General features: G+C 40.2%; 1 protein-coding gene across 1 annotated transcript in view; it reads right to left on the bottom strand.

Annotated features, from left to right (window-relative positions):
• The window catches only part of REPS2 (RALBP1 associated Eps domain containing 2), a 208323-nt gene that overhangs the window by 43148 nt on the left and 147257 nt on the right, over positions 1–17918 (bottom strand). The window contains exons 17-18 of the mRNA XM_019524650.1: positions 2086–2147; positions 304–378 (exon numbers count right to left, since the gene is read on the bottom strand). Coding sequence (XP_019380195.1) covers positions 304–378; positions 2086–2147 — 137 coding nt within the window. The remainder of the gene's footprint in view (positions 1–303; positions 379–2085; positions 2148–17918) is intronic.

Here is a 17918-nt window from a genome sequence, read left to right as displayed (position 1 = left end):
TATATATACACATATATATATATATATATATCTATCTTGATCATTTAAAGGCATGTTTTGATGACAAGGGCACGTAAGACATGTGGCAGATTACAGTTTGTGTGGTCTAAAATACTATTTCAATTGTTTTTCAATTCAAAGTAAAAAAAGTGTTTTTAAAAGAAATAAACATATATTAAAAAATACATCTCCAGAATTATGTACATAAAATTGATTTATTTTTCAGAAAGACTGTTGTACTGAAATAGAAGGGAAGGCTGGATCTTTTTGTGAGACTACCATATTTAAAATGCTAAAACATACCTGTTCCGGTACTCTGAAGTCTACATAGCTTGATTTGGGTTGGGTGGCTGGTTCAGTATTTGCAACAAGTGGCACCTAATGGACATGAATATATGTATTACTCTCCCATCACCTTGTTGAGGGACTAAAATCTATCTTAAACAGAGAAAAAAAAAAACCCAAAAAATTCTTGCCTGTAGCACTGATTTTTGTCAAATAATAGGTTTTATTTTGCTTCTTTGCTGTCCAGAAAACAATGATGAAGATTTGCATGTGAAAGGATATAGTAGAGCTAGAGTGGCTTATGACAGCAATAAGGCAGACAAAGAAGAAATCATTCAGAGTTGGAGGAGATGCAATAAGGAGACATTGCTCAGAGGAGGTTGAGAAAAAGGAATGATCTGATGACAATGTTAAAGTGCACATGGCTAAGTTTGTAGCTGGGTCAATGGAAGTGTGTAGGTAGAAAGCAGCATCCTATACCATCCTCACAAACTGAATATTTTTACCAACTCCAAACCCAATTGAAAAGAGAATTGCTGTTTATGAAGCACTCAGTTCTCCATTTCAGGAATAAGTGTCTGGGTATAGTATTAGGCAAGATGTGCTTGACTTCTTACATCAGACCTCAAACTCAAGTCCTGATTGCTCATGGATATTAAAGGCATCTTGGTATTTTCTGTTTGAAAGGTGGGCTGATCACTTGATAATGGTCAGGGCATCAGTTTCAACTCTCAGTATAAAAGATTAATACGCAGTACAAATTGCCAGCTATGGCCAGCTGCAGTCAAGAACATAAATACATAAGACATCTATACAGACATTTTTGTGGAAAGAGATTAAAAAAGGTAGAAAAACATGGACGTTAAGATGCAACAGTTATGACAGGTCTTGTCGAGCCACGCGGCCTTTGTGTATTTATCATTCCTTATGAAGGAAGAAGAACTCATCTATAGTACATTACTTGGGATTATTGTTCATGATTAGATCCATTTGCTTTACACAATGGATGTGTGCTGTTCTGATGAAATAAGTATGCCACTAAATCACAGCATGCCACTCAATAATGTAGCTAATGTGGGATTTATTTCCTTTTAGTATGACTATTTCACACTGATAGGTGACATGTTCTATGATATGCAGCTGCTCCTTGCACTGCTACCTTGACAGCATTTATAGCTTGAGAAGCAAGTGAATTAAGCCGCTGCCTTCCAGCCAGGGAAGACTGTCACCAGGCTTTTCATTTATGATTTTGTCTACAGTGTGTATCCTGGCTCCACAAAGAAAAGGAGTTTGTAACAGCCAATTTGACATTATCCAGTAATCATTCAAAAACAAAAGTGTGGAGAATTTTGCAGATATGTAATGGCTTTGTAATAAACATAGGCAGGATATGAAAAAGCCAACTATTGTATTATTATCACCATATTTTCTCACATGCAATGTGCCCCCAAATAATAGGTGCACCCAGTTTTTGAAAGGCAGAATGAAGGGAAAAAACCCTTTGTTTGAAAATACTGGTAAGTAGCAGTAACTGAGTACAACTTATACAACAAGTGGAAAAACAAAGTGTACACAGCCAGCAGTGAGGGCCTCACATGTAGTTCTGCAGTGTTACTTTCACTTTCTTGGTCACAGGCAGAAACTATTCCCATATTTCCTCATTTATAATGCACACCCCAACTTCCAGCAGCTGAATTCTGGGGAGAATGATGTGCATTGTATGTGAAAAACATAGCATGGGTAGTATCTAAAGAAGAAATAATGCACAATACATATCCAGTCTCAAAATGTTGTACATACCTGTGATACAAAAGGCCGAGGTGGCAGGGCAGGTGGTGGTGGTAACCAGCCTGATCTAGCAGCTGAAATGAGAGAGGAAAACAAATTAAAGTTACTGAAATCTGATCCTAGACTATTTTTCTGATGACTGTCGGTGAAGAGGTTCCATTCAACTTTTTAATAATGAAATTCAACTTGATTTTTACTGAAGTTACATTCAAGCAGCTTGTTTGCAACTCTTCCTTCTACACCTTCCATTCTTAAAAACAATGAACAGATTCAATTGTTATAAAAAAAACTTATGCTACAGTAAAAGTTAAAAATAAGAGAGTCAGCCAGATACAGAAGACACTATTAAAACAATGCAACTTTAGTTGGGGGTTTAAGTTTGCTCCATTCCTAGAACTCTGTTCTTCATCATTAACATTCTTGCCTTTAAAGAAAAGTAATGCTTTAAATGTCTAACATAGACATTAGAGTTCACTCAAGATAAAACACACTGATATGACAAAGCACAGCTGAGAAGAAAACATCTGCCATGGAATTAGAAGGACAGATACTTAGATGAACCACACAGAGATCAATTTTAGGGGTTTTCTTCATTGTTTTGGTGTATTTTGAGAAAAAAAATACAGGCCCCAATAGCCAGTTTTAGTAATACAACATAATATAATAAAATGTAGCCTTTAATTCTGATCCAACAAAATGAGACAGTAATTACTATGTGGGCTATCCATTATACTTCTCAATCTGGCTCCAGTTAAATGCATGAAACACATCAGAGGCTAGAACTGCAGGGGACATGAGGCTTTCTACAGGCAACTATGAAGAAGAGGACTAGATTAACACATAGATATCAAGTGCAATTGATAGATGTTTTTAGCGAGTTACCTTTCCAGAGGCCCCCTGCTACAAAGCCATTCTGGGACTTGCGTTTGAAATGATGCAAGTCAGCCAATCTCAGATTTGTGTTTATTTGCAAAGAATAAAATCTATCAATAAACCAATGCATTAAAATAACATGGCCCTTTTACTACAATAGTGATAAACAAGTATTTACATACACATGTTGTTTATTTTTATGCATCTTCTAAAAGGTTACATAGATCATTGTAAGTCTTGTTACAGCACAGCCATGGAAATTATTAGCAAGCTCCATCTGAAAATTTCCATATGCTTTCTTTAATACAAACCTATTCATTTACTTTAAAAAGATATAAAATACTAAGGGCACCAAGAAATGAATGTAAGAATTCACAGGAAAAGTACTGAATACAGCTCTCTTGGTTATAAACAGCTCCAAAGAGGGATGTAACACAAAAAATATATAAAATGAAAAGCCTATCCCTTAGATAACCAAGGAAACCGTACATTGCTTCAGACAGTGCCAAGTAGGAAAGCAGAAGTACTGAAGGTTAGGTTAACTGCTAAAGTCACTGTTATATCTGCAGGTGGTATATACCCAGTACTTAACCATATTCATTATAGGCTAAGTTACTAGTACCTTTTACCCTATGTTTAGTTATTTTGGAGGAAGCCATATATCATACTCGTAAGATTTCCATCCCTCATCAGCCATCTCAGCCATTTGACTAGTCTTAAAATTTCTCGCCCAGAGGGTGAGAAACTGACCCCCAGTTCCAAACTCTTGATTATTATGCTGATTTTTGAGTGCCAGCAGTCTGCTGCAACTGCAGATTCATAACTGAACTGGAAACAGACAATGCCTCTTCTCTGAAGCACCGTCTAGGTCCAACATAAAAGATTACAATACCAGATGAATACACAGAAACATACAGAAGAAGCCCTAGAAGGGACCTCAAGAGGACATCTAGTCCAACCCCCGGCCTGAGCCAGCATCATTCATTCCTATCCAAACCATCCTATTCAAACCATAATCTAAACTCTATATAAATGTAGTGTCAAACTTGACACAGCACAGACCTAACACCCTAACCTGTCAGAAGTAAAGCAGCCAATAACGTCCTGCTTCTATGAAATGTTGTCAATATATACTCAAGAGATCCTGGGTAGAGGGCCACTCCCCCTGCTACAGAGGAATGCAAAAACCCCCACAGCCTGTACCAATCTGACCATGGGTTAAAATTCTTTTCTGACCCCAAATATGGCCATCAGTCTGATCCTGAATGGAGGGGCAAGACACTCTAGCCAGGAACCTCTGGCTCTGCTCCCAGTAAGAGTACTGGCACATCCCAGTCAAAGTCCCCAGCCTTGGCTGTAGCCTACACCCAGTGCCTGAGGATGGCTTAAAAACACCCTGACATGTAGCAGAAAGGAGAAAGGGCTGGGGCGGGGGAGGGGGCAGGGGCAACTAGCAAAGCCCAGAAGCATGGGAAATACCCATAGTAGAACACAGGTGTAGCTATGCCCAGATCATCCCTGACCAGTGGCTGTGCAATGTTTTCTTGAATACCTCCAGTAATGGGAGTCCACAACTTCCCTAGGCAGTCTATTGCGCTGCCTTACTATTCTAACAGTGAAGAGTTTTTCCAGACATCGAATCTAAACTTACTTTGCTTTAACTTCAAGCCATTGGTCCATGTCCTACTTTCTGCAACAAGAGAGAAAAGGTGCTTTCCCTCTTCTTGATGACAACTCTTCAAGTACAAAGACTGCTACCGTGTCCCCAGCTTTTTCCGCAAGCTGAACATGTCTAGCTCTTTCAGTCTCTCCTCATATGACCTGCTTTCCAAGCCCTTTATCATTTTTGGACCCTCTCTGATTTTTCCATGTCCTTTTTAAATGGCTGCACACAGTACTCTAGATGAGGCCTAACCACAGGGGAGCCATGTCTTGCCCTTAATGCTTCTGTTGACGCAGCCCAAAACCACATTCTGTTGATGCAGCAGCACATTCACTTTTTGTGCGGTTGCGTCACACTGCAGACTCATATGGAGTCTGTGATCTACCAAGACTCACAAGTCCTTTTCCATACTGCTGCTATCCAGCCAGGTGTCACCCATTTTATATTTGTGTTTCTGATTATTCCTCCCAAGCCATAGCACTTTGCATTTGTCTGCACTGAACTTCATCCTGTTCGCTCTAGCTGAACTTTCTAATCTTTCAAGATCCTTCTGAATTGCACTTGTATCTTCCAACATGTTCACAATCCTTCCCAGTTTCATGGCATCTGCAGACTCACTCAAGAAACTTTCTATGCCACCATCCAAATCATTAATAAACAATTACGGTCACAGTCAAAACAGAACCAAAGTTTCCTCATTCCTAGTTCAGTACTCTACTGGATACTGGTCTGCATAGAGTGCTGAGAAGTCAGACTGCTCATATCACATAAGCAAGAGTACAGAAGCCTATGCACCCTTCCTCCCAAAATCAGCCCTCTATGAGGTATGCAGCTTAAGTGGGGAGGATGATTTCTCTTTGTTGGAGTAAAAACATATAAGAATAGAATTATACAGACACAGCTCTCTAATGGCTGTCAAAATGGCTGCGACTTCTCCGTGGCCTAGCAGGCAGGAGGGGCAGAGTCCAGTGTAAACCCTGTCACAGCCACTAAGCAATCTGCAGTGGCTACTGGCTGAACACTGTAGCTTGTGCCCAAAGCAGCAACTGACCTGGCCGAGGACAAGTGAGCTGCTACATACAGTCCATAGTACTGCATTTACCCAAACCAGACAACACTGAATTTAATACAATCCCCTGAGAGTCAGGGGCAGAAGGGTAAGTGGCAGGGCTAACCAAATTGAAAGTGTATCCTAAAATGAACTCCAAGTACCAATCCTGAATCACCACAATCCACTCAAAATGTTCTCCATGATGTTCCTAAAAATTTCCTTTATCCTGAAACTCATTGCATCTTATTTCAGCCTTTGTAATATGCCATATTTGCAAATTTAGTATTAAACAAGTCAGATATTTAAAAGCCATGTAGTTGACCCAGTTTCCTCTTTTTTAATCCTGCCAATTCTAACTTAAGCTTTTCATGAAATATTCATAAAATTCCCTACTGTTTCCAAATATCTTTGACCTGTTGTTAGAAAAAAATTGTGCTTATGTTAGCACAATTGCCAGACAAGATTTTAGAGACAGCTGACTTTTGAGGAATAAAAACAACTACAGTATAACAAACACACACTTTTTCTTCTAAAGGGGGCCATGAAAAATAGTGCTCATGGCAGGTGATCCATTCTTGAACTTTCTCTGCTATCAATCCCTTAACTAAAGAACTTGCCATAAAACACAAACAGTTTCTTGTCTAACTCAGCGGATGCATTATAATTGTAGATGACTCTGGAAGGTCTGCGTTTCTTGGAAACTGTTCTACACAAAGCTTGTCAGTGTTTGGCTTTGTCTGTTAAAATGGTATTGTTCTGGGGGCTCTGGAAATAAACAGAAATACAGCAAATGATTTATTGCTACAGTGAAAATAAATCTCAAACTGCTTTCATAGGAACCAGTTCAAGTACATGGAGAAGTAACCCTTGCTCCAGGCTGCTCTGAGGATGCTAGTTCACACATTGGGAGCATAGCTGACCCTACCCATAAGTGTATTGCCCTTCCTCCTCTATGTTCCCTTGGTAGCAGTTGGGCTGAAATGGCCATTGGATCTGCATAATATTGAATCTACTAACTCTATTATCCCAAGCACCTATCTCTGGCCTGGGGCCAGGTTTTCCCTTCTCCATACTTTAGAAGTGTCTCTGTGAATTAAGGCAAAGTGAGCCAGCATACAGTAAAGCTATGCAGTACAGAAAAGCAGCAAGGAGATGAACCTGGACTTACACCCAAGCAAAAGAACACCTTTTGTGCCGTTAACAGAGCTATTGAGTCCACATATATTCTTCATAAATGGATGAAGACAACAAATTGCACACACAGAACAGCTTGGGGATATCAGTGAGAGAAGCTCAACTGCCTCGAGTATTCAGGTGTTTGTATCATAGCAAATGAAATGTTCAGAGTGAAAGCATTTTTAAGGCCTGGATTGCTCTCACAAAGAAAGTGATAGTGCTTTCATTACAAACTCATCGCCCTGCACTTAGCATGTTTACACTTCCTGGTGAACTATCAGTATGGCAGTCATCCAAGGCTATTTCTTAGCCTCATTCTGGAAATCAAAAAGGCTGACTAATGCCAACAGGATGCTAAACTAGATAAAGTAAGTTCTCCAGTCTGAAAGCTAGATTAACACTTAATTCTACACTCTGAGAACTGGCCATTACACACATACTGTGTGAGCTCTTATTATTCTGGCCTTCACAAATGTAAGATACATTATACCAATAGCTTGAGGGAATTTAAACATATGCATTTTCAGCACATTCTTAGGTACAGCCAAACGAAAAAATAAAATTCTACACACCAATTTATTTTCACTCAATTTATCTTCTATTTGTTAACAAGTTTTCAGGACACTTCTTAACTGTATTTCCAAGTCATCAGTTCTTTGCACAAAACTTGTGGTGCCCTGCTAGTTTTCCCTGAGCACTCTCCTCCATCAGAAGAGCTGCAAGAATCACAGGGCATTCAGTAGTGGCAGCTGGGATCCAGGCTGACCACTACTGATAGTGAAAAATCAGCTTCCTTGATGGACAGCAGCGGGTAACATCAGTCATAGCCACAGTGGGAACAGCAATATAGAAAAGGCTCAGGTGCTTTGACATGAATCTGGGAGTCTTTAGGCTTGTGTTTATGCTTCATAAAGAGGCTGTTCTCCACTCATGCCACCCATAGGGTAGTATGAATAACCAATTTCATGGTTCAGATGAAAACCTCTTCATTTAACCTGTTTATGTTGTGTCACTTAGCATGGCATACTTAAGAATTCATTTAACCAGAGAAAGAATACAACACTATAGGCTGGTGGTCTGGGTAGTCTTTTGAGATAAGAAATATTGGGCCTGGATCGGATCTGATCCAGCACCTTCCACATGCCAGGAGAGAGTCCTAATAACAGGCTAGAGTTTAATTCTCTCATTCTCTCTGACTGAGTGAATACTTAAATAAGCCATGGAAATTAGAACAGTATGAAAAGGAAGAATTGAGAGCTAACTACCCTTGAGTACTTTATAGGCTGGTGGTGAGGGTACTCTTTTGGGGGGTGGGAGATATCAGAGACAAATGATTGGACACAAAAAAATTACACCCAGCTCTTACTACATATATCAATGGTACCCAAAACTATCACACCTTGTGAAGTGAACAGACACAGACAAAGAATGGCATTCCACTAACTACTGTATTTTCAAACTAGCAAGCTTGATGGGAATTTGCATGCTAAAACCCAATATACATAATTTTAAATTTACAGGTAAAAGTCCTGTTAGCTTGAGACATACTTGCAAAAATGATCACTTATTTCTCCCCTCCCTCTTGCCTCACCTTAACATACATTGATACCTTCCAGGCTCAAAGCATTTTGCAGTCCTGCACATTATCAGCCACAGACTGCTGATAGACTATTCCCTATGAATACATTCTCCAGAAACAAAGGGGTCATCAAGTTTACATAGAAGTCTTGAAAAATAATTCAAGCATACTCTATCCTCGTAAATCTTTAATAATAAATCTTTTAATAATCGTCCCTCCATCCTTTCCTTCCTTCCTATATTACTCAAGAAAAAATAAAAAGGAAAGTCTTACTTTCCGTTTTACTAGAGGAACTGTATTAGAGGAATACAAACAATAATAATTCAATGATAAAGTCCATTTTTACTTTATTTCTATGGTGTCAAGCAAACAAGTCAGCATTAACATTTATATTCATTAGAATGCAACACATACAATATTCCAGAAAGCACAGTGAAAATTTCAACTGCCTAAATAGCAAAAAGGCTCCCATTTAAAATCATTCATTAGAATTGAAACTAGAGAGAAGCCTATATTACATAGGCAACAGATCTGCATTACTAGGGGCTGTTTTTCTGGTGTGTGTGTGTGTATGCAAGTAGGCGTATGTGAACTGTCCAGCCTGGCCACATCAGGGTCTTAAGCAGGGCTTTGGGACATTACCTGGAAGTAAGCATATGCACACAGTCCTCCTCTGAATATAGGAGTCAGAGTTCAGGAGAACCCAAGTGACAGTCCCACTATACTGAGAAGATTCTCTGTGCCTGGCAAAATCAAACTCCAGATGGTCAAACAGATCTTTTCCTCTCTACTTTTGAGCTTCTATAAGTAATGTTCAGAGCTATGGATACAGATTTAATTTACCTTCATTCTGTGCTGGGCAGTCACCATCCATTTCACTCAACATTTAAGAGCAGCCAGGTGAGCTACATCCACTTATTCTTTACTGAATTAAATTGCTGTAATGCACTATTTTGTGAGGTGCCATAAGCAATTGTTATTAATAACTGTATTTCATACTGTTACTAATAAATAAGAGGACTATCATTATCTATGCTAAAACTCTTGAAAACTTTAGCAAGATGTTTATTACATTCCCTTGCAGCTCTATTTCTTTTTGGTTTTATGTACCATCCATCACTACTCCATTATGTTAGGAAAGAATTGATGAAAAGGATCTTCTCGCTTATCTAACCTAAATATTATACATGACTCTGACATATAACACTTTACTCCTCATCCAGAATCCAACCACGTGATATGAACTTGCACTGTTATTGACATAAAGGCTCTTGATAGAGACATATACATTGCATATACTGGTCACATATATTATCATTTGTATTGCATTAGTGTCCAAAAATGAACTAAGCCATTCCCAAGTATAAAGGAAGACAATACCAGCTATGGAGTATTCACATTTCAAGGGGCCTGAATCTGCAAACACCTTAAGCAAGTGTACACAAAACTACACAGATGACAGAAAAATTATTCACTAACGTATTTTATGCATCAGACCCTAAATGACAAATCAAGAACAAGCAAGCATACAGGACAAAAGATGCTTATGCTGAGGCATACCTCTCATTCAACAGTCCTTATTTTTAAATCTAAAACCTACATACTTATTTTAGTCTATTTTATAATATTATATTTTCATGTACATATACACAAATGGAAGGTAAGCACCCCCCGCTAACTGGCATGAGGCAAAAAGTCCCTCGTCTTATAACTGCATACAACAAAAACTCACTAAAACACACTATCAATAAACTGCTGCCAAATGCAGCTTGTGGTCAGCAATGGAAACCAACCATGAAATTGATTAAGCCAACACTTAGCATGACTATAAAACACATGGCCCACACTGGCCAAACATGCTGATGGGGACCTTTTTTTTTTTTTTCTTTCTTTCTTTTTTTCTTTTTACAAATGTCATTAAAAACACAGTTATCACACTGCACTTACAAAGCTTCACATATTGAGCATCCTTGTTTTACCAAGACTTCCCATCACAAAACAACTACATATCAAAAACGTGCAACTACATATATTAAACCTTTAAACAACATGCATCAATTTCCCACAAAAAACTCTTGCAGAACTCTATTTCTTCATACATAACCCCATGGAAATCAATTAACCTCCCTCTAACCCCCCCACAAAAAACCTATTACCTCAGTAACCGCCTGAAACTCTCCACCCCCTTCTATCAGTTCTCTCTTTTGGTTCAGCGAAATTAGTGTCCTTTTCCCTCCACTTCTCCACCTCCTCTTCTCCGATCTCTACCTTGCCTAAACCAATGTAGTATTTCAGTTCATGCAGTCCTACCTTCAAGCACTCTCTTTCAGTGAAAGCCAACCCCTTAAAACCCAGAGGTTTCCTACTTTCCAAAAATTGGTTTTCATTGGCTACCAGTGCCCTTAATATTGTTTCCTCGGGCCCCTTTGGTATGAGCCCATACAATAGCATCTTGTGTGTTAAAGACTGGCTTATTTTTGTAACACTCAAAAAATGATCTACCCCTTCCCACACAACCTTTGCATATATACACTCCCAAAACAGATGTCTCCCCATTTTTTCATCCCTGCACCTCTCCCTTGGACACTTGGCTGTTTTCACCAAGCTCCATCTATGTTATACCTCCCTTACTGGCAAGATATTTCATATGATCAGCCATGCTAGATCAGCATGCTCTCTTCTCTTGTGTGGCAGGTACTTCCCTTCATGTTTTTTTCCACTTGTCCTTCTTTAAGGTGCACCACTGATGCCATCCTGTCTCTTTTTCTTACAATTGTTGTCAGCCTCTTGAAATCCTTTAAGACCTCCAGCCCCACAGCTCCTACATTGTACATCCTAATAAAATTTTCCACTCTTATGCAATGAACAGAGGGTTGCCATGCCCATGGCTTCTTCCAAGAGCCTCTATACATTTCCCATCTTCTCAGACCTGCCAAAAATCAGCTAAAGCATGCTGCTGTCCCTTCCCCTTCTGTTGTTGCTTTACACACTGCACTTAAGTAGTTTGTGTTAACTAACAATCCTATGTCTAGCATCCCGCATTTCCCCATCTTTCTTTCCATTCTGGCTAGCCTTTTTCTTTTTGCTTTCCAAAAGAATACACATAATTCCTTTTCTACTTTCATTAACTGCCATCATGACAGTAGAAACACAGTTCTGGTGTACAAAATCATCATCAGCAACACACCTTAACTGCCATCACTTTTCCAGCGAAGGACAGTGTCCTTCCCATCCACAGCCATAATACTTATTGTACCTTTGCTGTCACCTTTCCCATGCTTAATTTCCTTTCCCTGCTGCTTCAGTTGGGATCCCTAAAGCTTTAATCTATGCCACCACTACTTGTAGTCCAAACTTCTCTAGGTCCCTCCAGTTTCCCACTCCCATTATAGTGCTTTAATTTAGCCCTAAGTCAGTTCACCATACTCCACTGTATGTTTTAATACTCTTTTGATTTAGTACCTCTACTAAATCCATCCCTACCCTTGGCCAGAATTTCTTGTAAAGTCCATGGGTAGTCCATTTGCTCCTGGAGAGTCTTCGTTGCCGTCTTTTTTTTTTTTCAAGTTTTTAAGCTCCTCCATTTCCTTTAAACTTATCTTTTCTTCCATCCTTCTGTATCTCCTCTTTCTCTAATTTTTCTTCAATATCTTCCAAGAAATTCTTCATTTTTCTTTCTGTTTCCTTCTTCTGATATAGTTCTTCATAGAATCTCCTTGTCGCTTCCAGCACCTCCTCCTGCTTTTCCCTGCAGGCCCCACTTTCTATGGGTACTGCTTTTAGCTCTTTTTTCACCTTCTTCACTCTGAGCAAAAAGTATCGGGACCACTCATTGTGTTCTTCCACCCACAGTGCTTATGTTAAGTATATTTTTTCTTTTCTCTTACAGTTAAACTACCTTTCCAGATCCTGCTTCATCTCCTCCAGTTCGTCTCATACTTGCCTCCTCCCTTCTGCAGATTCCTTAAGCAGCCCCTGCATCTTTCTTTGCACCTCTCTGTTCTTTAGTATTTTTCCCCGCATTTCTTCGGCCTGCTTTCTTGAAAAATTCTTTTGTCCTCTTTTTCACCATCATCAACCATTCTTTGGTACTCTTAAAATATTTCTTCAGTGTTTTCCACCTCTTACACTGTTTTGTGCATGCTTGACACACCTCCGCACCTTGGTCTCAGGCAGTTGTCTTCCACATTCCCTTTCCTCTTACAGGGCTCTTACCAAGACTGATTTCCACCTTCAAGATCCACTGTCTGCTAAATACCATGCTTATGGTTTCTTTTTTTTTCTTCTTATCTCTATTTCTTTGGTTACAAACACAAAGTCAATTCTCGATTGCTTCTTTCTACCACTCTAGTGAAGGCTTTCTCCCCTGCCCACACATTTATTAGCAACTCTTCTTACACTATTTGTGTTACCAATCTGGAAGAACTGTCTAATGTCCCAGCTCCTCCTTCCCGTTTTGTCAACTGCTTGTATTACACACTTGAAAACCCCCACTATTATCCGCGGTCTCCCTCTGACTGCATATACCGCTAGTTTTGTAAGCGGAGCCTTCCTCTTCTACCACTCTTGTGGTGCATATATATTTAAATTTCTAATTCTGTTCCTCCAACTGACAGTTCATTTGTTGTAGCCTGCCACTGATGATATTTCCCACCTGCTTCACTCTCCACTCTGGGTTTCTAAAAAGTATTGCTACACCTGCTGCTTTGTTATCGTTTGTCCCCGACTACCAAGAAGGCCCCCATCTCCACCTTTTCTCAAGTATTTATACTCCCTCTCCTCCAATATACCACACTCTTGTAGGCAGGTTATGTCTGCTTTTACTTGTTTTAACACTGGTTTAATCTTTTCCCATCTTTTCTTTGTTAAGGCAGGTTGCTCGGTGCCTCATCTGCATACAAATTGCTGGAGCATCCTAAGACTTGAGAGAACACCTGTTTCCAGTCATGAGTTACCACTAATTAGCACATGGATCCTTTGTGGGGGTATCTGGAATATACACACAACTGAGCAGTGCTGAGCTGTGGGGTCACCATGGAGGGCAAGGCCACACTAATCTTATGGACTAGACAGAGGAGGCACAACAGAGGGATATTGGGTAAACTGTACGCAGTGTTGTGGTTCATGGCTTGAAGTGATGTTGACTCTGGTGCAGTCCAGCCCAGTGAACTATATGGTAAATCATGAGCCTTTTAGCTTTGGGCTAACAAGTTTACATTAGATATAAGTAGGTGTTAAAGTGTCGATCAAAAGTGTGTTTATGGAGTACCTGTGCTAAAATATGCAACAGTTGCAAAAAGCTAATATGTATCGATTCTGGATGAAGTAAGTGTATGGGTACTATATGCAAACTGCTACAGCCATGTTTAATTTCAAGGTTATTGTTTTTAAAATTTGCTCCTCACTTTCATGTATTCAGGGAGAGCAGAGTTTGACAATAAGGAGTGGAGGATGGGGCTGCCAGGAGAAAAACTTAGGGGAGGGGGAAACAGAGAGTAAAGGGGCTACTTGAGTCTCAGATTTATTTTCCCTGCTATAGCAGTGGGAAGGGGACAAATTCAATGCAAACCTCCAGTAATTAGATTCTATACCTGGAAAATAAAGCAAATTTATACATTTGCCAGGTACAGAATCTAATTATTGCGGGGTTATTTCATGTATCAGGATTGTCTTTTATTCAGGTAAATACAGTATTATAATTTCATTGCAAATCATGTCTATTTTCTAAACATCTCTATCTTTTTTAGCTTCTCTATTTTCTAATTTTTAAAATGGCATGCTGATTTGCATTTTTACCTCCATCATGTGCCACATGGAGACATGCTCCCCTCCATGACTCTGACAGAACCAAGATGGCAGAGCTTTTCCAGCTGGGGCTGCCCTTAGAGCAGTGGTTCTCAACCTTTTTTGTACTGGGACCCATTTGCCAAGATCAATGGCTTGCCCGACCCACATCCCCTGGCACTGCTGGTGCCCGACCCACAATCCCCTGCTCCCCCGGGTTATGCTAGGGCCCCTCACTCCCGACTTGCAGTCTCTTGTCCCACCCAAGCCCTGCCAGAAGGGCCCTCCAGCTGCCCCTGATCTGGTTAGGACAGAGTGCGAGCAGTAAGTGCTGCCCTGGTCCCGCCCCCCGAGCAGTGAGCATAGGCCCCTGTGTGCATGGGCACTGGCCCCATGCTGATGGCCCAGGCACACACCTCCCTGCCACAAAGGACTGCCCCCACTCCCTTCCCTGGTTGAAGGGCCAAGCACCTTTCCTGCCCCATTCTCCTGCACAGCCGCAGGCCTGCACCCAGCCACCCTCCCCAATGCTGGCAGGCACACATACACACACCCCCAGCCCTCCAGACACTCCCCTGGACCTCCAGCTCCTGCTCCCCATACACTTACCTGTGTCCAGCAGCTGGGGCTGCTCCCATGACAGCCTCACTGTCTGTTGCCCACCTGTGTCTGTGTGTGCACACGCACATGCGCCCACTGCCTCCAATCGCCCCAAGCAGCCTCTTGCAGAAGGCTACCATCCAGCAAAGGAAAACCTGTGCTTTTAAACATTTTTCTGAGACTTGCTCATGACCCTTTCAAATATTCTTGAGACCCTCTTTGGGTTGCAACCCACCAGTTGAGAAGCACTGCCTCAGAGTGTCACATGAGGATGTTGAAGGAGCATAGAAAGATAGTAAATATGGTTGTATTAGATTTTCTATAGTCAACACTTCAGGGCATGCTTGGCTTATAGCTGAACACGAACAATGAGAAATCCACATCTATGGCCCAGACTTGGCTCCAATCATCATCTCCCAGTCCTGCCCACTACTTCTCTCCCTTTTCATGGATTTATAGTCCTGCAGAAACCTCCCCATAAGAAGGCAACTAATTCCCTTTTCCACAGAGAAGTTCATCTAAGACAATTCTTTGCTTAGCTTGTAAATAGTTTCAAGAGGGACCATTTTTCCATTGCATGCGCCTCACACCTGCCACAGTACTCAAATCCCAGATTTTTTCCATTCCCACTCCCGCCCCAGGAGAATCACGTAAGTTCCTTCAGGCAAAACAGCTAGCAATATATCTAGTTTGCCCTTCATTTGGCATATGTAAGCATCCCTGACAGTAACTCAATGCGCTTTCAGCATTCAAAAGGTGTGTCTGAGGTTCAAGACATGACAAATGTATCTAATTATGCAAACAAGACCAAAGCCTGGAGTTCAAAGTAAAGATAGTGCAAACTTTCTGAGTGCAAGCAGGGAGGAAAAGGCAAAGCCACTCCATGTCTGAGGTCCAGAGGCATTTCACCGACCAATTGGATACTCAGTGTCAGTGGACCTCCCACCGCAACTAGGAGTGAAAGGTCACAGCAGTAAACAGGTCAGGACTGATTCAGCCTCATGCTAAATGTGCCAGTTTAAACTCTGTGCGGCATGTTTATAGGAAAGAATAAATGGCATGGAGACAGAGTGAAACAGTACCAGTGTGGGGTCTAGCAGTGACCTGACCCTGATCTCCCCTGTGCTCCTTTTTCAGATGCACACCAGACCCAGTGACAACACTTTCTTGTCCAGCAGCTTTTAAAAGAATGGAAGATGTAAGTAGATAGTACAAAGCCAAGTGCAATTAGGAAAATAAAATCCATTCTAGAAAACACTGTATGTTTCTGATAAAGAAGTAGCAGGTTTCCATCTTACTAAGAAAACACAGTGTTCGATTTACTAACAGGGAGGGAAAGGAACAAGAAAAATGCTGTGTCCATGGCTGGAACTGACAGCCTTGAAGAAGTGAGTCTAAATTACACTGAGAGCTTGCCCATGAATGAAATGGTGCTTGCATTGCACATTCCCTGAACAACAAGAATATCCTCAGTAGGACATGTGTTGCAAAAGTAAAAGGGCAACTGAAATTACCAGTCACAAACTCGTTTGTAAATCCTTATGTGGCTGTTTTGATGAATGATAAAAGAAGTATTTAATCTGTGATTATATAGTCTTCACTGCTTCCATATAATCAGGAAACTAGACTGATTATGGCAACTACAGTATTTGGCCAAAGCAGTTTTTGTTCCCAAAACAAATAACCTCTATTGCAAAAAAAAGTTTTGATTAAAAGAATTTTGCAATGCAAAATTGAAAATGAACAGTAAATAAAATACATTGCAGCCTATTTTCTTTTTTAAATTACATTTCAAAAGTAACCATAGTGCTATAGCATGTATTGGAATCTTACAACAACTTAAAAAAACAGAAATGTTTGCCCAGGCTGTGACTAAGAAATAGACTCTTGGCCAAAAAATGTTGAGTAGACTTGCCAGCAGTTGGTTGGGATAGGTTTCCTTCCTCCGCAACTCCTCAAAAATCATGAAGCCTGAAAAAAGTTTACGAGTTTACATTTTTATTCATGTCATTCTGCACTATTTTTAATATTTTCCTTCCAAATCTAAGTCCACTAAGAGAATCCAAAGTAGTGTGCAACATCACAAGAGCAAGAAGCCACTCTATCTACTAGGTATCTTTACCAGTGCTGCAATAGGCTTCTTCTTGTAGGTTATTTCTGGAGTCCAAGCAGAAGCATGGCAGACTTCTAAAGATGTGAAGTCAATCCTGGTGAATCCCTTTTTAATTGATACCCCCCACTTTTCCCAAGCAGACATTACTCCTGCTTCAGGTTAAAATTATTAGCAGGAACACCAACATTCCTCCTTAAACCACCACAAACTGCTCTTCAGAAACAATCAGAAAGCAGGAAATCTCTTTTTCACTACTCCTTACCCCAACTGGCCAGTTGGAAAAGTTACAACAAAAAAACATTCCCATATAGCTCCAAAACAAGAATATTTTCTCCATGTTGTCTCCCCTCCCCTCTCCTATGAACCTGAAAAACAAGACTTCACATGATAAGGTGACTAGGTCACCCTTGGAACATTTTATACAAATCTTCTTGGAAAATAAAGGACTTAAAAGAAAAAGCCCAACCAAAAATGTTTATACATGTATTTTTATAGCCTAGCACAAGCAAACTGAAGGATTGGCTTCCTTGCCTTGAGGAAGCAGAGGCTGAGTGCTAAGGAATACACACACACACACACACACACACACACACTATCAGCTTCACTACTTTAGATGCCACGTACACTTTTAAAATTTTTCCTGCCAGCGCACAATGAAAAAACAAAAACAAAAAAACCCACACACTAAAACATTATTGATATTGTACCTCCAAATATATATGCATTTCTTAACAGAGGTATACAAGATACATTTGTCCTTCAGAAAACTACTCACTTAGGATTTTCATCTCTTTTTAAAACGTCCCAGTATAAAATTTAACCTACACACACACACACACAGACTCAGGGGTCTCAAGTGCAACATTTCAGACAAAGATACCACTCTCAAAGGTTCATTTTAATAGTTTATGGTGTATAACAAAACAGCAGTAGTGATATTTTATTATTACAGCATCACATAATACTGTTATCAGTTCATCTGTCTCCAAGGATAAATATAACTGAT

Source organism: Gavialis gangeticus, unplaced genomic scaffold (genome assembly GCF_001723915.1).
Source record: "Gavialis gangeticus isolate Ggan-Ray unplaced genomic scaffold, GavGan_comp1, whole genome shotgun sequence".
Taxonomy (NCBI): domain Eukaryota; kingdom Metazoa; phylum Chordata; order Crocodylia; family Gavialidae; genus Gavialis; species Gavialis gangeticus.
Note: the sequence above shows the minus strand (reverse complement) of the source record. Positions and strands in the feature narration are given on the sequence as shown.